The sequence below is a fragment of the Lycium barbarum genome, chromosome 10 (assembly GCF_019175385.1).
Source record: "Lycium barbarum isolate Lr01 chromosome 10, ASM1917538v2, whole genome shotgun sequence".
NCBI classification, from domain to species: Eukaryota; Viridiplantae; Streptophyta; class Magnoliopsida; order Solanales; family Solanaceae; genus Lycium; species Lycium barbarum.
In genome coordinates, this window is record NC_083346.1 from 20,815,782 (window position 1) to 20,838,770 (window position 22,989).

At 37.8% G+C, this 22,989-nt stretch overlaps 1 protein-coding gene and 1 long non-coding RNA gene across 2 annotated transcripts; both read right to left on the reverse strand.

Moving 5' to 3' along the window:
• On the reverse strand, positions 1–15,432 carry LOC132615744 (uncharacterized). Its single transcript, XR_009572817.1, has 3 exons — positions 15,244–15,432; positions 13,415–14,773; positions 1–2,226 (listed from the first exon to the last, which is right to left on the reverse strand). It is a non-coding gene; the product is annotated as an uncharacterized LOC132615744 (long non-coding RNA).
• Positions 15,433–16,930: 1,498 nt separating this feature from the next.
• Positions 16,931–19,996, reverse strand: LOC132614852 (vetispiradiene synthase 3-like). Its single transcript, XM_060329404.1, has 7 exons — positions 19,826–19,996; positions 19,264–19,531; positions 18,653–19,025; positions 18,334–18,552; positions 17,829–17,967; positions 17,483–17,728; positions 16,931–17,397 (listed from the first exon to the last, which is right to left on the reverse strand). Exons 1-7 carry the CDS (start codon positions 19,937–19,939, stop codon positions 17,101–17,103), a joined length of 1,656 nt encoding a protein of 551 aa, XP_060185387.1. The 5' UTR covers positions 19,940–19,996; the 3' UTR covers positions 16,931–17,100.
• Between the last annotated feature and the right edge of the window lie 2,993 nt (positions 19,997–22,989).

Below are 22,989 nucleotides of genomic sequence, written 5' to 3' on the forward strand. Positions count from 1 at the left end.
GGGGGGGGGGGGGGGGAAGAAAAGGAAATAGGTTAGACTGAATCCTACGAAAATTCACACGATATACACTAAAAATATACACATATAATAATAACATTTAGATAGGAGGAACCAAGTTGTCCTAGCATGGTATTTTTTTTTCCCATGATGCATTATAGTGATGTGTGGCTGAGTGTATTGGAGTGATACTAGGTGGTTGCCACCCTCCTTATTCCAAGTGTCGCACAAGATCCAAGGGGTTTCATCGAACCCCAGGCATGGCTGGCACTGGGGGAAGGTTTGGCCAACCCCAAGTGATCCTCAACCTTACCACAATCAAGCACAAGTGCATAGCTAGGATCCAATATCACTAAATAGTTTTAACTTTCATCCCAAGATGGAGTACATATATAACTCTTGAGAAACAAGACACTACTTCATACCTACATTCATCACTGCCCTTTAATCATCAATGAAACAGGAGCAGATTCATTACATCATGCATGGTATTTAGGCTAGGGGTGGTTTATACCAAGTAAACTTATCAGTTCCTATATATAAAATGTACAGTCATAGCAAATATCAATATAAAGCTCAATTACAAACTGAACATGTATAATGAACCAAACAGACCCTAGTAAATAACGAAATGCATCCTAAGTCACGGTTTATAAAGGCCAAGTATAGACTGAGCAGGCAGACAGGTACTATCATAAGAGAGGGACTATCTTTAAGTCAAAGTCAAGATACATGAATCATGGAAACAGGTGAGGAATTCCAGATCCCATTTGGACCAAACAAGACGAAGACACCAAGCAAGAAATAATGCAAGCTACACTTATAATATAAAGGGGTTATACATAACATCATTTGTCTCTTTGGGTGATGTTCCTTTTAAAAGAAAAACTGTATGATCTTTAATAATCTCAACAACTCTATTTCAGTTTTAGCCCGTGATTGTTCAAGTTTCTTACCTTCTTTTAAAGTCCTTCCCTTGGTATTCAATGAGATCATGCACAGATGTTTCATTGGTTCATCAATAAGTCTTTACTAAACCTTTATCTATGTGTTTCTGACTTAACCTATTCCTTTAGGTTCTAGCAGTAAGTCTACATAATTTTAGGGGTATGTATTCAGCCAACATGCACCACCATAGGCCCAGGAAAATGCCATGGTGCCTTTTATACAAAGGGAAGATGTGGTGGATCCAACAGTGTTATGATCACCCCTTCTTTAGATCCCTTCTCAAAGCACCTCTTTTTGAAAAGACACTTCCTGGCCATGGGGTTTTAGTTTGCCTTCAATCCCTTCCAATTATAAAGGCTATTTGCTACCATATATCTTTTCTTACAGCCAAGTGTCTTAATAAGTTCAATTACTAGAGTGTATAAATGATTGGGATTATTTAGGCTAGAGTCAAGGTTTTTTCAACACTAGAAGCCAACAAGTTCATGCAGGTTCACAAGACAAATCAAATGTCATAAGCAAGTTTTCTTAAGTCACTCGGCAGAACTACCCTAGATCAACTCAAGAATGTATTAATGTTGTGTTATATCACAAACCACACTTAGATAGACCATGGAAAGTGTACATGAGACAGTCAAGGAGATAAAGACAATCAAACATCTTGACAGGGCATTGAAAGTCAAGTCTAAAACATAAAATTACTCAGGTATTGGGCAGTAGGCAACTCCCCTTCTTATTTTAAGCTAGCCAAATTCCAACAGAGTCCATACAAAACATTTCATGTTCTAACAACACTGATCAAAGGGAGGGAAATTTGAACTTAGAGATGGGATCAATCACTTCCTTTTTAAGAAGACAGCATTCAGAGCCTCTAAATAGAGCACAAAGGAAACTCAGACTGCCATTTACCAAATGGCCATGAACCAAGCATTTATATGTTTTTAAGTAAACTACTCCATTTTTCTAAAGGGACATATCCTTGAGCTTTGAAACATAACAAGATTTCACAGAAGTAGAAAAACAAAAGGAGAAGGGAAGAGCTGCATTAACTGGCAAATGAAGCACACTTCTGAAACTGACATACAAGTGCAAAGAACAAAATGGCATTTCATGAATAGGCCATATGGCAAACATTTTAGGTTTCTAGTCCAATTCTTAAGAGACCAGTCAATTAGCAAAAGATTGACCTAAACCCCCTCCCTTGTTAACCTATTCTCTAGGCAGAATCCTACTTAACCTGCACATGGTTCAATCTAGTCTAAACAGTCTCACCTTTTTCTCCTTATGTTATATCCCGTGTTTTCACACGTTTGGAAAAATTCGATAAATAATGGATTCTTGAGATACGAGGTCAAATTTGATATTTTGTTGAACGTAGGAGTTATGCATGAAAGAATAGAGTCATGAAAGTGTGGGACAAGGTTAAGGGTAATTTTGGAATTTTGGAAATTAGTTTCGGGAATTATAAAATACGATCCATAAGTTATTGGGCTCAAAAATTGAATTGTAAGTGAGGCCCAAAAAGGGGTGTATGGCCGGCCACATTAGGCCATGATCCAAGCCCAATTTTAGTTGGTCATGTGACCAAGCACTTCAACTACATATACCATAGAAGACTTAAGAAATTAGAGGTAAGAACAACAAAAAAAATAGAAGGTGAGAAAGAAGACCATTTCGGGTTTGAGGTGCAAACATAGCCACCATAAATATTGTTCTAAAAATTCAATTCTTGTTGTTTTCCTACTAAGTCAAGGTTCCTTTGCATCTTGGTATAGTTGGTTTGGAGTGGGAAGCATTAGATTCCTCAAAGTGAACACAAGTTCAAGTGAAGAAGACTTGAAGAAAAGGTAAGAATTTCTACCTTTTTATTGTGTTATGAAGTTTTGTTTGTGTCGTAGTATGTAGAAATGTGTTGATTATATGGAAAAATGGAAGTTTGTAATGTGGGTTTGGAATTGGAGGTGTAGCCGTGTGTATATATATGTTGTATAGCCAAAATGTATAGAATTCATGTTATATTCTAGTTGTGATTGTGATGAAATGCATATGGGAATTGAAAGTTGGATGAATTTAGTTGATATGGAAAAATAAGCATATGGCCGTGTGGTATATTGCATTTGGAATAGAAATGAATTAAGTTGTTTAGTGTATTGGAGTGTTGTTGTAATGCTTGATATGTAAATGAAGTTAGAATGATATAAGTTTGTATTGAATCGGAATGTAAACACTTATGTCGTTTTAGTATGATTTTCCGACATTAAGGAAATGAAGTCGTTTGGTTGTGAATTATGATGATCATTGATGAATTTGGAAGTTGGAAACTTGTTATGAAATTATATGCCAAAGATTTGATGTTTTGCATAAGTTAAGACTTTGGCGGAAAGTTGTATATTATGTATATCGAGTGTATACCTTAAGGAAAATGAAATGAAATGTCTCTAAATCTATATTGTGATGATCTTGAGTGATAATGGATGTGAAATCATGATGTTAGTCGAAAGTTTGGGTTGAATTGAAGATTATGTCAACTTGTGAGAAAAATGACTAGTTGAAGGATATTTGTGTTTTTAATGTTCATTGTTGATATTGATGTTGTCGTTTGGGTTGTTGTTGATGGATTATAGCCGAGTTGAATTCTCGGGGTGCTATATGTATAGGGGAAGTGCTGCCGAAATTTCGGTAGCCAAATATGCATTAAGTTGGAACTTTGGTATTCATAGCTTACAATTGGTAAACTTGACCAATTGCAGTTTTTCGACGAAACGGGAAGTGAGTTTGGAAAGGCTTAAGGAGCGTGAAAGGTATGTAAAGCAACCCCTATTCTTCCCTTGGCATGCCCTTAGTGTGTTAGGGTCGGATCCGGGCCTCGAAGGACCTCTTGGCCCTCGGAATCCGCAAGAGAAAATTTCAGTTTTTCCTTCAGTAGAATTGAACCATTTTAATACGCTATTTCTTGGAATTATGCAATTTTGTTCTAAACTACTTGGAAAGTCATAGAATGTTTGTAGAACCTTTTTAGGTGATACCATAAGCTTAGAGGGCATGATTTGAGCCCGCCGCCTTATTTGTCCCGAGGCGGGCCCACTATTTCCGGTTTTGCCCCTAATATGCTAAAGCTTACTTTCTAAGCGATTTTTGAAAGAAATGTTTTGATTACCCTACTAATCGCTTAAAGAATATTATTTTAAATATTCTATTAAATCTTATAAATTATTTTGACACTCGGAATGACTTCAGGAAGGTTATATTTCTGTAAATTATTATGATATCTGAATTGTATTAATTCTGATTCCGTCCGACTCCATTGGATTTGTTTGGCTTTGATACGCTTCATCGAGTCTTTGAAACCATTTATGATATTTTTAAATTGCATTAGTCTCTCACTACTCCATTCGTGGATGTCCCAATGTTTCCCACACTGAGCCCGGGCCAGGATATGTTGTCAAGCGTGATTCTCTGCATTGTTCGCCGCGCCCCGATGTGAGGGGGCAGGTATACGCGTACATGGGTCTGTGGAGTATGATGTGCCATGTCCGCCTATTCTGATTTGATCTGTTATGGCCATTCTAATATGACATTTTATGATACGGGGCCACGCCCCTTTTTCTGATTCCTCTGTATTGTGGCACCAGTGTCGGGAGGGTGACCACGTTCTGTCTGCCGAGTCCCGTGGCAGGGACCGGATATGATATGACATATGTTTCTGTACCCATTCTGTCTGATTTGGAAGTATGCATTTGACACTCTGGATTATGTACTCATTTTCTGTAAACATTATGATTTGACTTCTGTGATTCCGCTTTACATATTCAGTACATATTTCGTACTGACCCCCTTTCTTCGGGGGCTGCGTTTTCATGTCGCGCAGGTACAGACGACAGGTTTGCTGATCCATCTGTTTAGGATCCCACTTCTGCTATTTTGGGGCGCTCTCTTCTACAGAGCCCATCTTTTGGTACAGTCTGTCACTGCTGTCTGGATATGTACTTTGTTCAGGGTATGACGGGGCCCTGTCCCGTCTTATGATTATGATATGTTCTGTAGAGGTCTGTGGATACATCTGTGTGGGTTCTGTACATATGTTTGGGATGTTTTGTTTTGTGATAGCCTTATCGGCTTCTGTGTGCCAAGTCTGCTCTTCTGCTAAATTCTGTAGCATCCACTAATGTTATTACTATATTATTATTCTGATAATATGCTAATTTGGGTATCGGGTACGTATAGGTGCCCAGCTAGGGCACTGGTCGCGGCCCACGGGGTTGGGTCGTGACAAAAGTGGTATCAAAGCGGTTCGTCCTCGGATTGTCCACAGATTGTGTCTAGTAGAGTCTTGTTTATCGGTGTGTTGTGCACCACACCTATAAACAGGAGGCTACAGGGCATTTAGGATACTACCCTTCTTTTTGTCTTAGATCGTGCGATAGAGCTGTGTTATCAGGATGACCCCTCCCTAACGAGTGGCTATATTTGCAGATATGCCTCCAAAAAAGGCAACAGCGGCCCAAAAGGCCAAGTCAGCAGCCTTGGGAGAGACTAGCCGGGTCCAGAGGATTACCAGGGCCCAGGCACATATTGCTCCGGAGACTTTGCCCCAGACAGAGGGTTCTTCTACACCGCCACTCGTGGAGGAGATAGGGGCAGTCGTAGCTGCAGATCGGGGGGCGGCTCCACCGCCAACTCCCGCAGTTCCAGTACCAGAGCCTCCAGCTCCGCGGCCAGGCACTGAGGATCAGTCTATGAGGGAGGCAGTCCAGTTGCTGACGAGACTTGTGGCAGGGCAGGTTCAGGGGCATGGACTGGGAGGTGACCGGGCAGTCAGGCGTGACAGTTCGAGAGCCCGTGAGTTTTTGACTTGTAGTCCTCCAGAGTTCTTCGGGACAAAGCCCGAGGAGGATCCTGAGGAGTTTATCAGGAAGATGCGATGCACTCTAGATTTGATTAATGCTTCCGAGACAGAGTCAGTCGCGTTAGCTTCGTACCGGTTATATGATGTGGCGGCAACCTGGTACGAGTCATGGGGGCTATCCAGAGGGGACGGCGCTCCCCCAGCAGTTTGGGGCGATTTTTCTCAGGCATTTCTTGGACATTTTCTGCCCCAGAGTTGCGACGAGCCAGATCAGATAGATTCTTATTATTGAGGCAGAAGGGCCGCAGTGTCCGGGACTATAGTTTGGAGTTTGATTCCTTAGCCCGATATGCACCTACTGTGGTGGCTACTATAGCGGACCGGATGCACAGATATATTATGGGGCTGGATCGGTATTTTGTTGATAGCTGCTTAGTATTGGCTGCTCAGCCCGGTATGGACATTGCCCGTATTCAGGCCCACGCCCAGGGCATGGAGGATCGGGGCAGAGGAGGACATCAGCCTGACAGGGGCCAGGATCGGAGACAGCCCAAGAGGGCCAGGTCATCTGGAGATTTTCGGGGCAGACAGCCCCAACAGCCGCAGCAGCCTAGCAGATTTTCATCTCAGCCGGCGCAGAGCGCGCCTCCCCAGCCTACCGGTCGCAGATTTGATAGCCCAAGGTATTCAGGAGCAGGCCAGAGCTCCAGGGCTTCAGGTTCACGGACAGATAGGGGTTCTGGTCAGATGAGGCCACCCAGGGTTCAGTTTTCTTTTTGCGGCAGATACCATACGGGAGAGTGCTACAGAGCCACCGGTGCATGCTTTTCTTGTGGTCGTCAGGGCCATTCTGTGAGAGATTGCCCGTATAAGGGTAGTTCGGGTGGTGCAGCGCAGCCTACCGAATCAGTCGCTGGGTCTTCATCTTCGTCAGTAGCTATGCGCCCTACGGGGCAGGGTATTCCAGCGCCAGCGGGTCGCGGCAGAGGCCGTGGTGGAGCTTCTGGTATTAGCGGTCCTTCGAACCGCATTTATGCTTTGACCAGTCGCCAGGATCAGGAGGCATCTCCTAATGTCGTTACAGGTACTTTATTGGTCTTCTCTCGGTCTGTGTATGCATTAATTGATCCAGATTCGACTTTATCATATATTTCACCCCTTGTTGCTGGAAAAATTGGTATTATGTCTGAACCTATAGAGCCATTTGAGGTAGCCACACCGATAGGGGATTTTGTTATAGCGAAACAGGTTTATAAAGACTGTTCTGTGATTGTTTGTGACCGTGACACTAAGGCAGATCTGGTAGAGTTAGATATGACTGAATTTGATGTTATTATGGGTATGGATTGGCTAGCTTCCTGTTACGCTAATGTTGACTGCCAGAATAAGGTAGTTCGCTTCCAGTTTCCCGGGGAGCCAGTTATAAATTGGGCTGGTAATACAGCATCGCCGAAAGGTAAGTTTATTTCATACCTTAAGGCAAAGAAAATGATTAGAAATGGTTATATCTATCATCTGGTACGGGTACAAGACTTGGACGCAGAGACGCCGACACTTCAGTCAGTCCCCGTGATTAATGAGTTTCCAGATATTTTCCCCGACGAGCTTCCAGGTCTTCCTCCAGAGCGGGAAATAGATTTCTCTATTGATTTACTCCCAGGCACTCAGCCTATCTCGATTCCTCCGTACAGAATGGCGCCTGCAGAATTAAAGGAGTTGAAAGAGCAGCTGAAGGATTTGTTAGATAAGGGCTTCATCAGACCCAGTACTTCGCCTTGGGGAGCCCCGGTATTATTTGTGCGTAAGAAGGACGGGTCGCTGCGTATGTGTATTGATTATCGGCAGCTGAATAAGGTAACTATAAAGAATAAATACCCCCTCCCCAGGATTGATGATTTGTTTGACCAGCTGCAGGGCGCTAGGTGTTTTTCGAAGATAGATCTTCGATCCGGCTACCACCAGGTACGAGTACGAGAGGCCGATATCCCTAAGACAGCTTTCCGGACCCGATATGGGCATTATGAGTTCAGGGTTATGTCTGTTGGGCTTACTAATGCCCCCGCAATATTCATGGATTTGATGAACCGAGTATTCAGGCCATTCTTGGATATGTTTGTAATTGTATTCATTGATGATATCCTGGTTTATTCTCGGTCCGAGGCGGAGCACGCAGATCATCTGAGATTGGTATTAGGGGTACTCCGGCATCGGAAATTATATGCCAAATTTTCTAAGTGTGAATTCTGGTTGTCTTCAGTGGCTTTCTTGGGGCATATTATTGCAGCTGATGGTGTCCGTGTGGACACACAGAAGATCGAGGCCGTGAAGAATTGGCCCAGACCTACGACGCCCACAGAGGTACGCAGTTTCCTGGGATTAGCAGGTTATTACAGGAGATTTGTGAAGAAGTTTGCTTCGATTTCAGCGCCTTTGACAAGGCTGACTCAGAAGGGAGCTAAGTTCCAGTGGTCTGACACTTGTGAACGGAGCTTCCAGTTGCTGAAGGAGAAGCTGACTTCAGCCCCAGTCCTGACTCTTCCAGAGGGACCGGACGGGTATGTTATTTATTGTGACGCTTCTGGCATGGGGTTAGGCTGTGTATTGATGCAGCACGGCAGAGTTATAGCGTATGCTTCCCGGCAGCTCAAAAAGCATGAGAAGAATTATCCTACCCACGATCTGGAGATCGCAGCGGTGATTCATGCTCTGAAGATATGGAGACACTATTTATATGGCGTTCATGTGGATATCTATACTGATCATAAGAGTCTCCAGTATATTTTCAGACAGAGAGAGCTTAATTTGCGGCAGCGGAGGTGGCTGGAGCTTCTGAAAGATTATGACGTGGATATTCTGTATCATCCAGGCAAGGCTAATGTTGTTGCAGACGCGCTCAGTCGGAAGTCTATGGGCAGTTTGGCCGATTTACAGCCAGACAGGAGAGAAATAGCCCGTGATGTTCAGCAGTTGGCTAGTCTCGGGGTTCGTCTGGCCGATTCTGGAGATACCCAGATTTCTGTTCGAGGGGTTTCTGAGTCATCCATCAGGAACGATATTAAAAGGCGTCAATACGAAGATACTGTCTTAGCTCGGTACAGGGACACATCCTATGATAAGGAGAGGACTCCATTCGAGTTTTCACCGGACGGCACTTTGTTATACAGAGGCAGGTTGTGTGTACCTGATATTGCAGGCCTACGGCAGCAGGTTATGAGCGAGGCACATTATGCTCGCTATTCGGTCGATCCTGGGTCTACGAAGATGTACCATGACCTCCGATGCTTATACTGGTGGGACGGTATGAAAAGGGATATTGCAGAGTTCGTCGCCCAGTGTCCTAATTGTCAGCAGGTCAAGATTGAGCATCAGAAGCCGGGTGGACTATTGCAGGAAATGGAGATTCCAACTTGGAAGTGGGAGGTTATTAATATGGACTTCATTACAGGTTTGCCTCGCACTCCACGGAAGTATGATTCCATCTGGGTCGTTGTGGATAGGCTGACGAAATCAGCCCACTTTCTTCCCGTCAGGACTACTTATTCCGCCGAGGATTATGCCAGGCTCTATATTAAGGAGATTGTGAAGCTTCACGGAGTTCCTCTATCTATTATTTCTGACAGAGGCGCCCAGATTACGGCGCGTTTCTGGAGGTCGTTTCAGGAGGGCCTAGGGACTCAGGTGAGTCTGAGCACAGCATTTGATCCTCAGAGCGACGGACAGGCCGAACGCACTATACAGACGCTGGAGGATATGTTGCGGGCCTGCGTTATTGATTTCAGAGGCAGCTGGGATGATCACTTACCATTGATTGAGTTTGCATATAATAATAGTTACCATTCCAGCATCCAGATGGCTCCATACGAGGCTTTATATGGCAGGAAATGCAGATCGCCGATTGGCTGGTTTGATATTGGCGAGACAGAGTTGATTGGCCCAGATATGGTCCAGCAGGCCGTGGACAAGGTGAAACTTATTCGAGAGCGACTGTTGGCAGCCCAGAGTCGACAGAAGTCATACGCGGATAAACGGCGTCGACCGTTGGAGTTTCAGGTAGGCGATTGGGTATTTCTGAAGGTATCGCCTATGAAAGGCGTGATGCGGTTCTGCAGAAAGGGTAAGCTCAGTCCGCCTTATATTGGGCCTTGTCAGATTGTTCGGAAGGTTGGAAATGTCGCCTATGAGTTAGATTTGCCATCTGATTTGGAAGAGGTACATCCGGTGTTCCATGTCTCTATGCTCCGCAGATGCATTGGTGACCCTTCCAGAATTTTCCCTGCGGATGATATTCAGGTGTCGGAGCAACTATCGTACGAGGAGCAGCCCGTATCTATTTTGGATCGTCAGGTAAGGAGGCTCCGGAATAAAGACGTAGCCTCTGTTAAGGTACTGTGGCGGAACGATAATAGGGAGGAAATAACGTGGGAGGCTGAAGAGGAAATGAAGAAGAAATATCCTCATATGTTCCCTATGCCCACAGGTAACCTTAAATTCCTGTTTAATTTCATTTCAATATCAATCGTATGACGTATGTGTTGTCTATAATCAGAAACTCCCCCAAAGTATTTTCCATCCCTATAAGATTAATTTTACATTCGAGGACGAATGTTCTAAAGGGGGGGAGGATGTTATATCCCGTGTTTTCAAACGTTTGGAAAAATTCGATAAATAATGGATTCTTGAGATACGAGGTCAAATTTGATATTTTGTTAAACGTAGGAGTTATGCATGAAAGAATAGAGTCATGAAAGTGTGGGACAAGGTTAAGGGTAATTTTGGAATTTTGGAAATTAGTTTCGGGAATTATAAAATACGATCCATAAGTTATTGGGCTCAAAAATTGAATTGTAAGTGAGGCCCAAAAAGGGGTGTATGGCCGGCCACATTAGGCCATGATCCAAGCCCAATTTTAGTTGGTCATGTGCTTGGTCATGTGACCAAGCACTTCAACTACATATACCATAGAAGACTTAAGAAATTAGAGATAAGAACAACAACAAAAATAGAAGGAGAGAAAGAAGACCATTTCGGGTTTGAGGTGCAAAAATAGCCACCATAAATATTGTTCTAAAAATTCAATTCTTGTTGTTTTCCTACTAAGTCAAGGTTCCTTTGCATCTTGGTATAGTTGGTTTGGAGTGGGAAGCATTAGATTCCTCAAAGTGAACACAAGTTCAAGTGAAGAAGACTTGAAGAAAAGGTAAGAATTTTTACCTTTTTATTGTGTTATGAAGTTTTGTTTGTGTCGTAGTATGTAGAAATGTGTTGATTATATGGAAAAATGGAAGTTTGTAATGTGGGTTTGGAATTGGAGGTGTAGCCGTGTGTATATATATGTTGTATAGCCAAAATGTATAGAATTCATGTTATATTCTAGTTGTGATTGTGATGAAATGCATATGGGAATTGAAAGTTGGATGAATTTAGTTGATATGGAAAAATAAGCATATGGCCGTGTGGTATATTGCATTTGGAATAGAAATGAATTAAGTTGTTTAGTGTATTGGAGTGTTGTTGTAATGCTTGATATGTAAATGAAGTTAGAATGATATAAGTTTGTATTGAATCGGAATGTAAACACTTATGTCGTTTTAGTATGATTTTCCGACATTAAGGAAATGAAGTCGTTTGGTTGTGAATTATGATGATCATTGATGAATTTGGAAGTTGGAAACTTGTTATGAAATTATATGCCAAAGATTTGATGTTTTGCATAAGTTAAGACTTTGGCGGAAAGTTGTATATTATGTATATCGAGTGTATACCTTAAGGAAAATGAAATGAAATGTCTCTAAATCTATATTGTGATGATCTTGAGTGATAATGGATGTGAAATCATGATGTTAGTCGAAAGTTTGGGTTTAATTGAAGATTATGTCAACTTGTGAGAAAAATTACTAGTTGAAGGATATTTGTGTTTTTAATGTTCATTGTTGATATTGATGTTGTCGTTTGGGTTGTTGTTGATGGATTATAGCCGAGTTGAATTCTCGGGGTGCTATATGTATAGGGGAAGTGCTGCCGAAATTTCGGTAGCCAAATATGCATTAAGTTGGAACTTTGGTATTCATAGCTTACAATTGGTAAACTTGACCAATTGCAGTTTTTCGACGAAACGGGAAGTGAGTTTGGAAAGGCTTAAGGAGCGTGAAAGGTATGTAAAGCAACCCCTATTCTTCCCTTGGCATGCCCTTAGTGTGTTAGGGTCGGATCCGGGCCTCGAAGGACCTCTTGGCCCTCGGAATCCGCAAGAGAAAATTTCAGTTTTTCCTTCAGTAGAATTGAACCATTTTAATACGCTATTTCTTGGAATTATGCAATTTTGTTCTAAACTACTTGGAAAGTCATAGAATGTTTGTAGAACCTTTTTAGGTGATACCATAAGCTTAGAGGGCATGATTTGAGCCCGCCGCCTTATTTGTCCCGAGGCGGGCCCACTATTTCCGGTTTTGCCCCTAATATGCTAAAGCTTACTTTCTAAGCAATTTTTGAAAGAAATGTTTTGATTACCCTACTAATCGCTTAAAGAATATTATTTTAAATATTCTATTAAATCTTATAAATTATTTTGACACTCGGAATGACTTCAGGAAGGTTATATTTCTGTAAATTATTATGATATCCGAATTGTATTAATTCTGATTCCGTCCGACTCCATTGGATTTGTTTGGCTTTGATACGCTTCATCGAGTCTTTGAAACCATTTATGATATTTTTAAATTGCATTAGTCTCTCACTACTCCATTCGTGGATGTCCCAATGTTTCCCACACTGAGCCCGGGCCAGGATATGTTGTCAAGCGTGATTCTCTGCATTGTTCGCCGCGCCCCGATGTGAGGGGGCAAGTATACGCGTACATGGGTCTGTGGAGTATGATGTGCCATGTCCTCCTATTCTGATCTGATCTGTTATGGCCATTCTGATATGACATTATATGATACGGGGCCACGCCCCTTTTTCTGATTCCTCTGTATTGTGGCACCAGTGTCGGGAGGGTGACCACGTTCTGTCTGCCGAGTCCCGTGACAGGGACCGGATATGATATGACATATGTTTCTGTACCCATTCTGTCTGATTTGGAAGTATGCATTTGACACTCTGGATTATGTACTCATTTTCTGTAAACATTATGATTTGACTTCTGTGATTCCGCTTTACATATTCAATACATATTTCGTACTGACCCCCTTTCTTCGGGGCCTGCGTTTTCATGCCGCGCAGGTACAGACGACAGGTTTGCTGATCCATCTGTTTAGGATCCCACTTCTGCTATTTTGGGGCGCTCTCTTCTACAGAGCCCATCTTTTGGTACAGTCTGTCACTGCTGTCTGGATATGTACTTTGTTCAGGGTATGACGGGGCCCTGTCCCGTCTTATGATTATGATATGTTCTGTAGAGGTCTGTGGATACATCTGTGTGGGTTCTGTACATATGTTTGGGATGTTTTGTTTTGTGATAGCCTTATCGGCTTCTGTGTGCCAAGTCTGCTCTTCTGCTAAATTCTGTAGCATCCACTAATGTTATTACTATATTATTATTCTGATAATATGCTAATTTGGGTATCGGGTACGTATAGGTGCCCAGCTAGGGCACTGGTCGCGGCCCACGGGGTTGGGTCGTGACACCTTAGTCATGTTTTAGCAAGTTGAATTAATAGGGTAATCACATTTTATCAGACCAATGGTTCATTATTGATCTAACTTTTCCCTTCCCCCCATACAGTCTTGTTTCAACACCACCTAGACTTGTTCTTATCATGATTCTATTCTTGATTTACCTATTCCCACTTTCATTTTAGTAGTGATTAATTACTAAGGCTAAGTCTACTCAACAACTCCTCTAGCCCTACACTTATTGTCAACAACAACAACTGATCATTTTCATAAGTCAGACCTGATCAAGAAAGCACAATTAAATAGAGCTCCAGACACATCAACCTCCCCTCAAGGGAGAAGAGAAACACATACTAGATTGTTAGCCCTGTTTTAATTTAGCTTGCTTTTACAAGTAGACAGTAAATCAGGCTGATTCTCAGAAAAAGGAAGCGGTTCCTTACTTAGTGAAGAAAAGAATGTTTGATCATTCTGCGTCTCTAATCCCTTTTCATCTCATTTACCCAGGTTAATACAATTATTGCACATTCATAGAGTTAACCAGCTAACAGGAAATGAGAACAAAATCACATAGAAGAGCAGTCTAAGTTACTTAGTATAGCAAGGTGGCACCAACCATAGAAGACCCAACACATCTGCGCACACACTCTTTTAGGCAGAGTCTTAAAAGAATTTTCAACTCAAGCATGATAAGGTAGAAGCAGGGCAGCCCCACTTTGTAAAGAGATCTCACAAATCAAACTGGTGACAGTCTCAGATAGGTTCAAATAAGGCAAATCAAGAGGTCCTCACACACAACTAAAAATACTTAAGCCATGAATTCCTTTTGGAGACAGGTATTAGCATGTCATGATAAAATATTACAAGGTTGATCCCAAGAACATGTCAAGATGATTTTCTAACATTAAGCAGTGTCCACCAAACAGTAAACCAAACTAATACCCTGAGCAAACTTACAACAATCTAGGTATTTCTGATTAAACTAGACTCTTTTGTTTCAATATATACATATTAATAGTGTATTGTGACCCTCATCAAGATTCAAGATCACACAAGCCATTTCCAGATCCCAACAGCCTCAAATATCTTTGCCAAGGTATAGCACTGATCTAGGGTACTCGCCTTAAACCAAATAATCACAAGTAAAGTATCATGTTTGTAAAGAGCTTACTCTAAGCCTGCTAAACAGTACCTAATTTAACAATTATACTACAAAGCCAGCAACCAAGAGCATTTTAACAATACATTCTAACTATTAACTTATAAAAATGACAAAGAACGTAAAAGAAAGGTTGGGTATTACCTTTTTTCGATGCAGCCCTTGTCAAGAATGGATTCGCAAGCCTCTTATGCTTCCAACCCAAACTCAACCTCCATAAAAATAAAAAGAGTAAATAAATTTTTTTACTGAGAGACTCAAACCAAACAGAAATGGTTTTCCTTTTGAGTCTAAAATTATACTTTGATATCAATTTCAAGTTTAAACTTAAAATTCTTAGCTTTTCGATTTTTTCTAATGCTGAAAAACCCTCCCTTTTTGAATCTGTCAATTTCCACCGTAGAACCCCAAGACTGTGAGAAAACTTAAGAACAATGATGTGGGATGAACTAGTTTTGTCCAAATTACTCTTGCAAATGAAGATCTACGGTGGAAATTGACAGATTCAAAAACGCATGGCCAGATCTGAGCATGATTCTACTCGATCTGGCCCATTTGTACTCAACCAACAAGAATCGAACAAGAATACAACAATATAATAGTGAAAATAAAGAACAAATGCAGAAATCGTGTAATAAATTCAAAAACTAAAAGGAAAATCGAAGATGAAAGCGACCTATACCGTGTTTGGAACGATTTTGAGTGAGAAATAGACAAACCATTAATTGTTGCATGAATTTGAATACGCAAAAAGCTATTGAGGTTTGAGACCTCTGCATCGTTTGCCATTTTTTGCTATGAGAGAGAAGGAGAGCATAGGCGGCGTTAGGGTTAAGCATGGAAGAGGAAAGAGAGAAGGGGAGGGGGGTGTTTGGCCCTTTCTTTTTTTCTGAAAATGATAAGTGAAGGGGTAATTACCCCCCTAATTATTTGACTTGGGCGGGGTCAACCCTATTGGGTTTGGTCTCGGTCCACTGATTCTTAAGGAGTAAAAAATGGGCCCTTTTCTTGTGTATACACCAAGTGTATACACATGTATCTCATATATATGTGTGTATACTTGGTGTATATGCTGGGTATATTTAGTTATTAACTAGTCATAATTAAAGAAAATTCAAACCACGGGGAAAAATAGGTTACCACGTATTTTATAATAATAAAGAAAAGACAAAAAATAATTTTAAAGGTCGGTTGAATCGTTGATGGGCTTGAAACTTTAATTAATTGGCCCAACGTACTTATTTCAATTCTGGCCTTATAATTTAGAAAATTAGGACAAACATATGATTTTAAGTTAAATACCAACAGGCTAATTTCTTTTTTTTAAAAAAAAAAAAATATATATATATATATATATATATATATATATATATATATATATATATATATATATATATATATATATATAAGCTAATTCCTTTAAATGGAAGAACAATTGAATTAATTGTAACCAGGGCAAAAATTGAAAAGGAAAATACATATCTGATAAGGGGTTAAGTTTTGCAAATAATTATTATTTAATTAGTTAACTAGCCTAATCAAATCATTAAAGGGCGATTATACTTATTTTTGTAAAAATCAGGAGTAGTAAAGAAAAGGTAAATAATTAATTACTTAAACTATTTAAATTATCCAAATTTTAGAAGTGGAAAATAAAAGAGAAATGTTAAACAAAATAATTTTAAATGATCAAACAAGGATTCCTCTTCTTTCTCTTTTTCCTCTTTTAAAATAATTCAACCAAATATCTTGAAAATCATTTATTATTCTCTAAACAAAACATGATGAATGAAAAATCTTTTTACTGATTTAAAAGGAAGAAATATGGACCCGGGCATTTTTTGCAAAAATCATTTAAGGCTATTAGAGATATTCAACTTATTCACTCATTACCCAGGGACCCCGAGTGATTAAAATGACTTACGGGAGGTCAAAAATTAGGTGTCAACAATAATTAACCACGAAGGTTCTTCCATCAGATTTCTTTTGACAGGAAAATCCGCAGGAAACTGAATTACCTGCGAATTTTCTTGTATAATCCCTAGGAAAATCCCCATGTAATTCGCATTTTTCTTGTAGTGTCTCATGCTAAGTACGTGGATGCCACCTAGATTTTATAAAAATAAAAAACTTCATATATAAAACCTTTAGGCCTGTTAGACTTTGTTGCCTCCATAAAATACAAACGAGCTAGGGACCCAAATGAAGGAAATAATATGGTAGTGAAAATATTGCAAATAAACTCATGTAAAAAAAAATGTGAGAATTCGACAAAAGAAGAAGAACAAGAGAAGATCAAGTTAAAACATAAAATGCGTGGCAAATACATCGAATTGAGTGATATTCTAAAAGCACAAACAATTTAGTCACAGAAAACAAAATAATTGGAATTTAATTGTAAATTTACTTGATAAAGAAAATATGGTGGATTACAAACTACTTATTTATGAAATTATTGAATAAAGTACAGTAATTATTTGTATCAACTTATTTCGTTAATGACCATCTTTCATGTCAACTCGTGAATATCAAAGGTTCCCTAGATATTGATGGGATTGACGAGTAAGGCTTCAATCACAGACTTCACGTTATTCTTTGGATTACTATATCCGTCTTGATTGTTCTTGTAAACAACATCAATCAGACGTGTGAGGTTCACAATACGCATTAATATTTCAGCTGGCATAGAAGTAGGCTTAATGCACTCTTTGTTCAAATCCTTCCACGCATTTTCAGCTGTTTCAGAAAGTTCTGCACTTGCTTCTTCCACGGATAAATTGTTCTCTTGCATATAACATTCTATCCCCGTGATAAGTTGTCCTTTTTCTTTCTCAATCTAAAAGGAAAAAATGATTCATGAGAATGTTAGAAACAATATTTATACATTGGTAAAAATATATGTACAAATTGTATAGAAATACCTTATAAGTAGCTATGTCATCAATGACTCGACCAATTAATGCTGAAGCCACAAGAATTTTAGGCTTATTCATCATCCAATCAAATGCGGTCTTTGATGCTGACCTCATGCCCAATAATGATGCTGGTGCTAGTAGGTAATAAGTTCCGGTGATCAGTGCATTGCTTAGGTATTCTTTAAATGATGGAATTTTTCCTTCGATGAACCATTGAGCTTCTATATAGTAACTCCTCACGATTTCTTTCATCTAATCAAGAAACAATATTTATTAAAATTATGTATCTTCCATTAAATATTCGAAATTCATTAAATCAAAGGAAATTATATTAGTGTTTTAAGTCTCATACCGCTTCTTTGATGTAATAAACTCCATTGAATCTATCTTGTTTTCTGACCTCGATTTCATACTCCTTGAAGAGATCGAGAAGAATTGTATATATCGGTTTCATATAATTTGGCAGTCGATCCATTTCACTTACATTCCACCTGTAATGATAGGAAAATATTTTAATTAATGTATCTCATTCCATATATAAATTACTCCGTAAAGATTTGATCTAATATTTTACGAGTTTAATTTATACACAATCAGGTCACTTTTACTTGTTATAGCAGGTAACTTGCGTTATTTTCAAGATTACAAACACCACATTTTAAGGAGCTTATTTGTAAATATCCTTTAGATGACCTGATTGTGTAAAAAAAACTCTTTTCAAACAATGTATATAATTTAAACTCTATTTTTATAGTTCTTTGGAAATAATCTTAGAAATAAAGAGTTAAAAATCAGACTAGAGATACTATGAAATTGCTAACTCAATTACTAGATAAATTATCTGACAAAATTCATACCGGTCCACCGCTTCTGTGAATACTTCTAGTTCATCAAGAGTACCATAAGAGTCATATGTATCATCAATTACTGAAATCATAGCTATGCATTTCGCAAGCATAATCCGAGCTCTAGAGTATTGAGGTTCAAAGTACACGCCTACGGTCCAAAAAAAGCATTCCACCATTCTGTCTCTGACATAAGAAAGTTTAGACGCAAGATCCAAATCTTTCCACCACCTTCAAAATAGAGAAGATTAATGTTTAGTTAACTTAAATAATATATTTACAATTATATAATATTCAAATGAAAAGCATAAAGTAACTCAAAATAACTTACAATGTGAGTTCTCTAAGCTCTTCCTTGTGTAGCATTTGCAACAAATTGTAATCTAGTTTTGCAAGCCTCAGTAGCTTTTCATTTCTTGAATCCACATTCTCATATATTGAAATGTAAAAGTGTGCTTCAGCTCTTGGGATGCCTCTATGAAGAGATTGCATTAGGGCATGTGTTATTTGTTTCTCAAGAGTAGAATCTAAGGTGGATGCTATACTTTCAAGATAAGATGTTGCCAAAATAAGGGCCTCTTCTAATATGACATCCTCATGTCCCCTAACATGTGCCGCTTCATACAGACTTAGCAGACCCTTTGCATCTGTAAGTAGAGTTTCCTTGAATTTTTCATTGCTGCCCTTGAATTGATTGAAATGATCTAATTTACAAATATTTCATTATGTTAGTTATTGTTGAGTATGTGATCAAAGTCTCATATTGGCAGTTGAAAAAAAAAACTATGTATAGGTATGGATAGGGAAACCGTGGCGACTTGCCCCAAAACGAACAATGTCACCATGTTATTAAGACTATTTTTGAGCTAGTTCAACAATTATATAATACAAACTTATGACATTCATCGAAAGAAAACTTGTGAGATGTGTATATAAACATACCAGAAGAGACCGGATAGCCATGTTGCCTAAACAATCGAAAATATAAAGCAACCTTGTATAGATCATCCTCTTCATGGATGACATTTAGATCAAACATCTTGCTTATTTGATCTTCAATCTCCTCCTCAAAGTGATACGAAATACCAAGGCGTTCAAGAGTGTCAATCAAATGTATTTTCTCTATGGTGGCATTGTTAGTAGTACTTATTATCATGTGCTTGATTTCTTCTTTCAAGGTCTCAATCTCCTCTATATTTTTCTCGGATACCTGTAAATGCAATGCTCATTGTTAGTAATTTTGTCAAAGCTAATAGTAAAGAATGAAAAAGGCTTACTAAGAAATAACTAAAGAAGCATATCCAATCAGACATCTCTATAACGGTTATCCTCTATAACAACATTTTACTATAACGGCCAAGTATTATTTGAAACGGACTTTCATATTTATGTTATATTATATGCTCTTTATAATAACATCTCGCTATAGCAGTCAAAAATTATCTGAACAAACGGCATCATTATAGAGAGATTTGACAGTATATATATATATATATATACATACCTGATTATCCATAGTAGAATAGCTAAAAATATTTCCCCAAAGACTAGGAGAAAAATTAGCCTCTGGTCGAAAAATACCATCTTCATGGTTTACATTTGCAGCCAATGAAGTCATTGTGTCTATATTTTGGTATACTTGCAAAATCTGAAAACTTATTCGAATGTTGGGTTTTCAGTGTTTTTTGCTTAGTCTTTTGTCATTGGTATCACTATTTATATAGAGGAAATTAGAATAATTTAAAATGTGAGAGAAACACATTTTAGAAATTCAAGTAGTGTTAGGCAGCAAGCCATGTACAAATTCAATTGATCTATGAGTCTTAACAAGAGAGTATTATTGTTGGTGAATAACCCGTGACCTTCAAAGGTCTAATTAAGAAAAGTAAACTAAAACTTTAATTTGGATCATCTTAGTTTTGTTGATACCGTTCCAAGTTATATATACCGATACTTTATATACGTTTATAAACTTATTATTAAAGAGGATTAAACAAGATTCCTTTTGGATATGTATATGGTAAAGTTTCCTTGTTTCTTTTAAATATTAGAGTGTATTTAATTCCGTCTCTCTAAAATAATACTCCCTCCATTACAATTTATGTGAAGTTATTTGATTGAGCTCGTATTTTATGAAAGAGAAAAGGTCTTTTGAAATTTGTAATCTTAAGCATATTATAAACATTCGTGTGGGGCTATAAAGCTTCTCATTAAGAATAAATGAAAAGTTTAAATTAATTTGTTTCTAAAGAAAGAAATTATTCTTTTTTAAATGGACTATAAGAGAAATAGATTTACATAATTTAAAATGGGGAAGTACTAATTCAGATAATACAGAAAGAAAACAACTACTAGTCCTTTTCGTATTAGTTTATATTAAAATTAAAATGTTAATTTGGTTGATTAGTTTTCGTAACAATTGTTCTAACCATCTCAAATGTGCTTGTAGTACTTTACAACTTACAAGACTATTTCTAGAATATTGACTCTTCTTCTTTTTGTCTCTATCAACTACAGTATATTTCTAACTGGCTCAGTAGATGGCTTTCATTTCCTTTTTCATTCTTTCATACAAAGTGAATTTATTTGATCCAATTGGCGGCTAAAATATGATGAGCACCATGGGAGCCGACATTTTCAGAAACCTTAATGTTAGGCCGCCCTCAACATTTCTACCAAATCTATATCTATATTATATTAAAAGCATGAACTTCTAAACTTAAAAGTTAAATTACTAAAATATTTTTAAATTGATTTATTTACTAATAATATATTAACATTAAAAAATAATATTTAAAAAGAAGAGGAAGCCAACTGATGCATTTTATAGAAAGTGTCTATTCCTAAAAGTAGTGTCCTTTAGATTTATTAACTAACTTCTTAAATATATGGTTCAACGTTAATTCATTGATTGAATAGAAGAAGTTACATTGCATTAGCAAATTCGGAAAGTTGCCAAAAATACCAGACAATCAATAGGGTAAATTGGTAAGACATAAATATGAACATTTCAACAAATGTAAGGACGTATATAGATCTCTATCAGTTTACATTCCTTGTCCCAACAGTAAATTGTTTGACAATTTTAATTTATTTAAAAATATTTGACATTTTAAAGAAATACAAAATCATTTATTACTTTTCTGTTCAATCTACCCTTATACTATTCTAATTGTTGGAGTGTTAATAAAATAAGATATTTAAGGAGATTCAAAGTGTATTTTAGACATATACTTCTATCAAAGAAAAGTTTAGACATAGGCTTTTACCAAAAAAACAGTTTAGACATATACTGTTATAATTATTACTATTAAATGTATTTTTAAAGAGGTGCAAGAACCATAAATGACATATAATATGGACGGGATGGAGTAATAGTTATTTGATAGAATCCTTGGCTTTGACTCCACCTATTAAATTAATGTGAATACTTAATTTTGTCTCGAGGGTACTTGAATCACAAACACATCTATATCTATTTATACTATTCTAAAAGTGTGAAACTCCATATAAGACAGTCGAGTTACAAAAAACTCATCAAACGTTGATGGACGTTTTTACTCTTTCAAAAGTCGTACTTATTAACTACTCTACATTATTATAATACAAGCTTTCTTTCACTCTTCCGATACAAAAAATCTACAATATCAATTTTATTTTGTTCATATGAAATTTTTCTTTTTCGTTGAGATTTAATGCATAATGTAAGTGATACTCATTAAGATTTCGGTAAGTTACAAGGTATTCGTTGGATGTCGATTTTACATTAAAGAGTCCAGAATGGTCTGCTTTTTCATTTACCAAGTGGAAAAATACCCAACGTGTTTATTATGTTTTCTATGTATCTCATAATTAATATTGTTTTGTAATTTTGGGGGGAAAATCTATTATATTAATCAAGAAAATGTCTTTATATACATGATTGATGTTTGAGAGACCATTTGTATCGGCCCCATTTTTTTGGTTATCAACTTAAAAAACAAATGATCTTTTTTGTGTGTTTATAAAGGTCCATGCGATACAATTTTAAACATATCAAACTCTTCCATGTTTTAATAATCTGGGTATCAAAAGTAGTAAAAGATATTAAAGATATGTATAAATATGTTATTTTCTCTATATAAAACCATGCGTGACACTTTCATCTCACACGGCTCCAAAGTGATAAAAGAAAGAAGAACCCATTTTCTTTCTTTTTTGATTACCTTTCTCGCGTATGTATAATGCCGAATCCATTATGAATCAATTCATAACCATAAGGGAGTCATTGGAAGAATGAGTCACAATACATATTTTGGTCGAAAACCGATAACAATGGGATTTCAATATGCGCATATGCAGGAAAGAAAAGAAAACATCTTACTTGGCTTTATAATTAAACAATGAGCCAACACAGGAAAGGTCGTGAGAAGTACAATTCACTTTAATACTTCATATTTTATATTTCCGGCCTTTACCCTAGGAATTTTATTCATTAAATTTTCTTTTTAAAAAAAAAAACTATAGTCTGAATATGATAATAACATAAAAATACACTTATGAAGCACGTGGAGTTATATTAACAGTGGGAAGCCCTTAAGCTTACAAATTAAATTATTTAAACATCCTTCTCATTTAAATAAATCTTTAATTTAATTAAAATATCCTTTTTATCTATTTAAATATCTC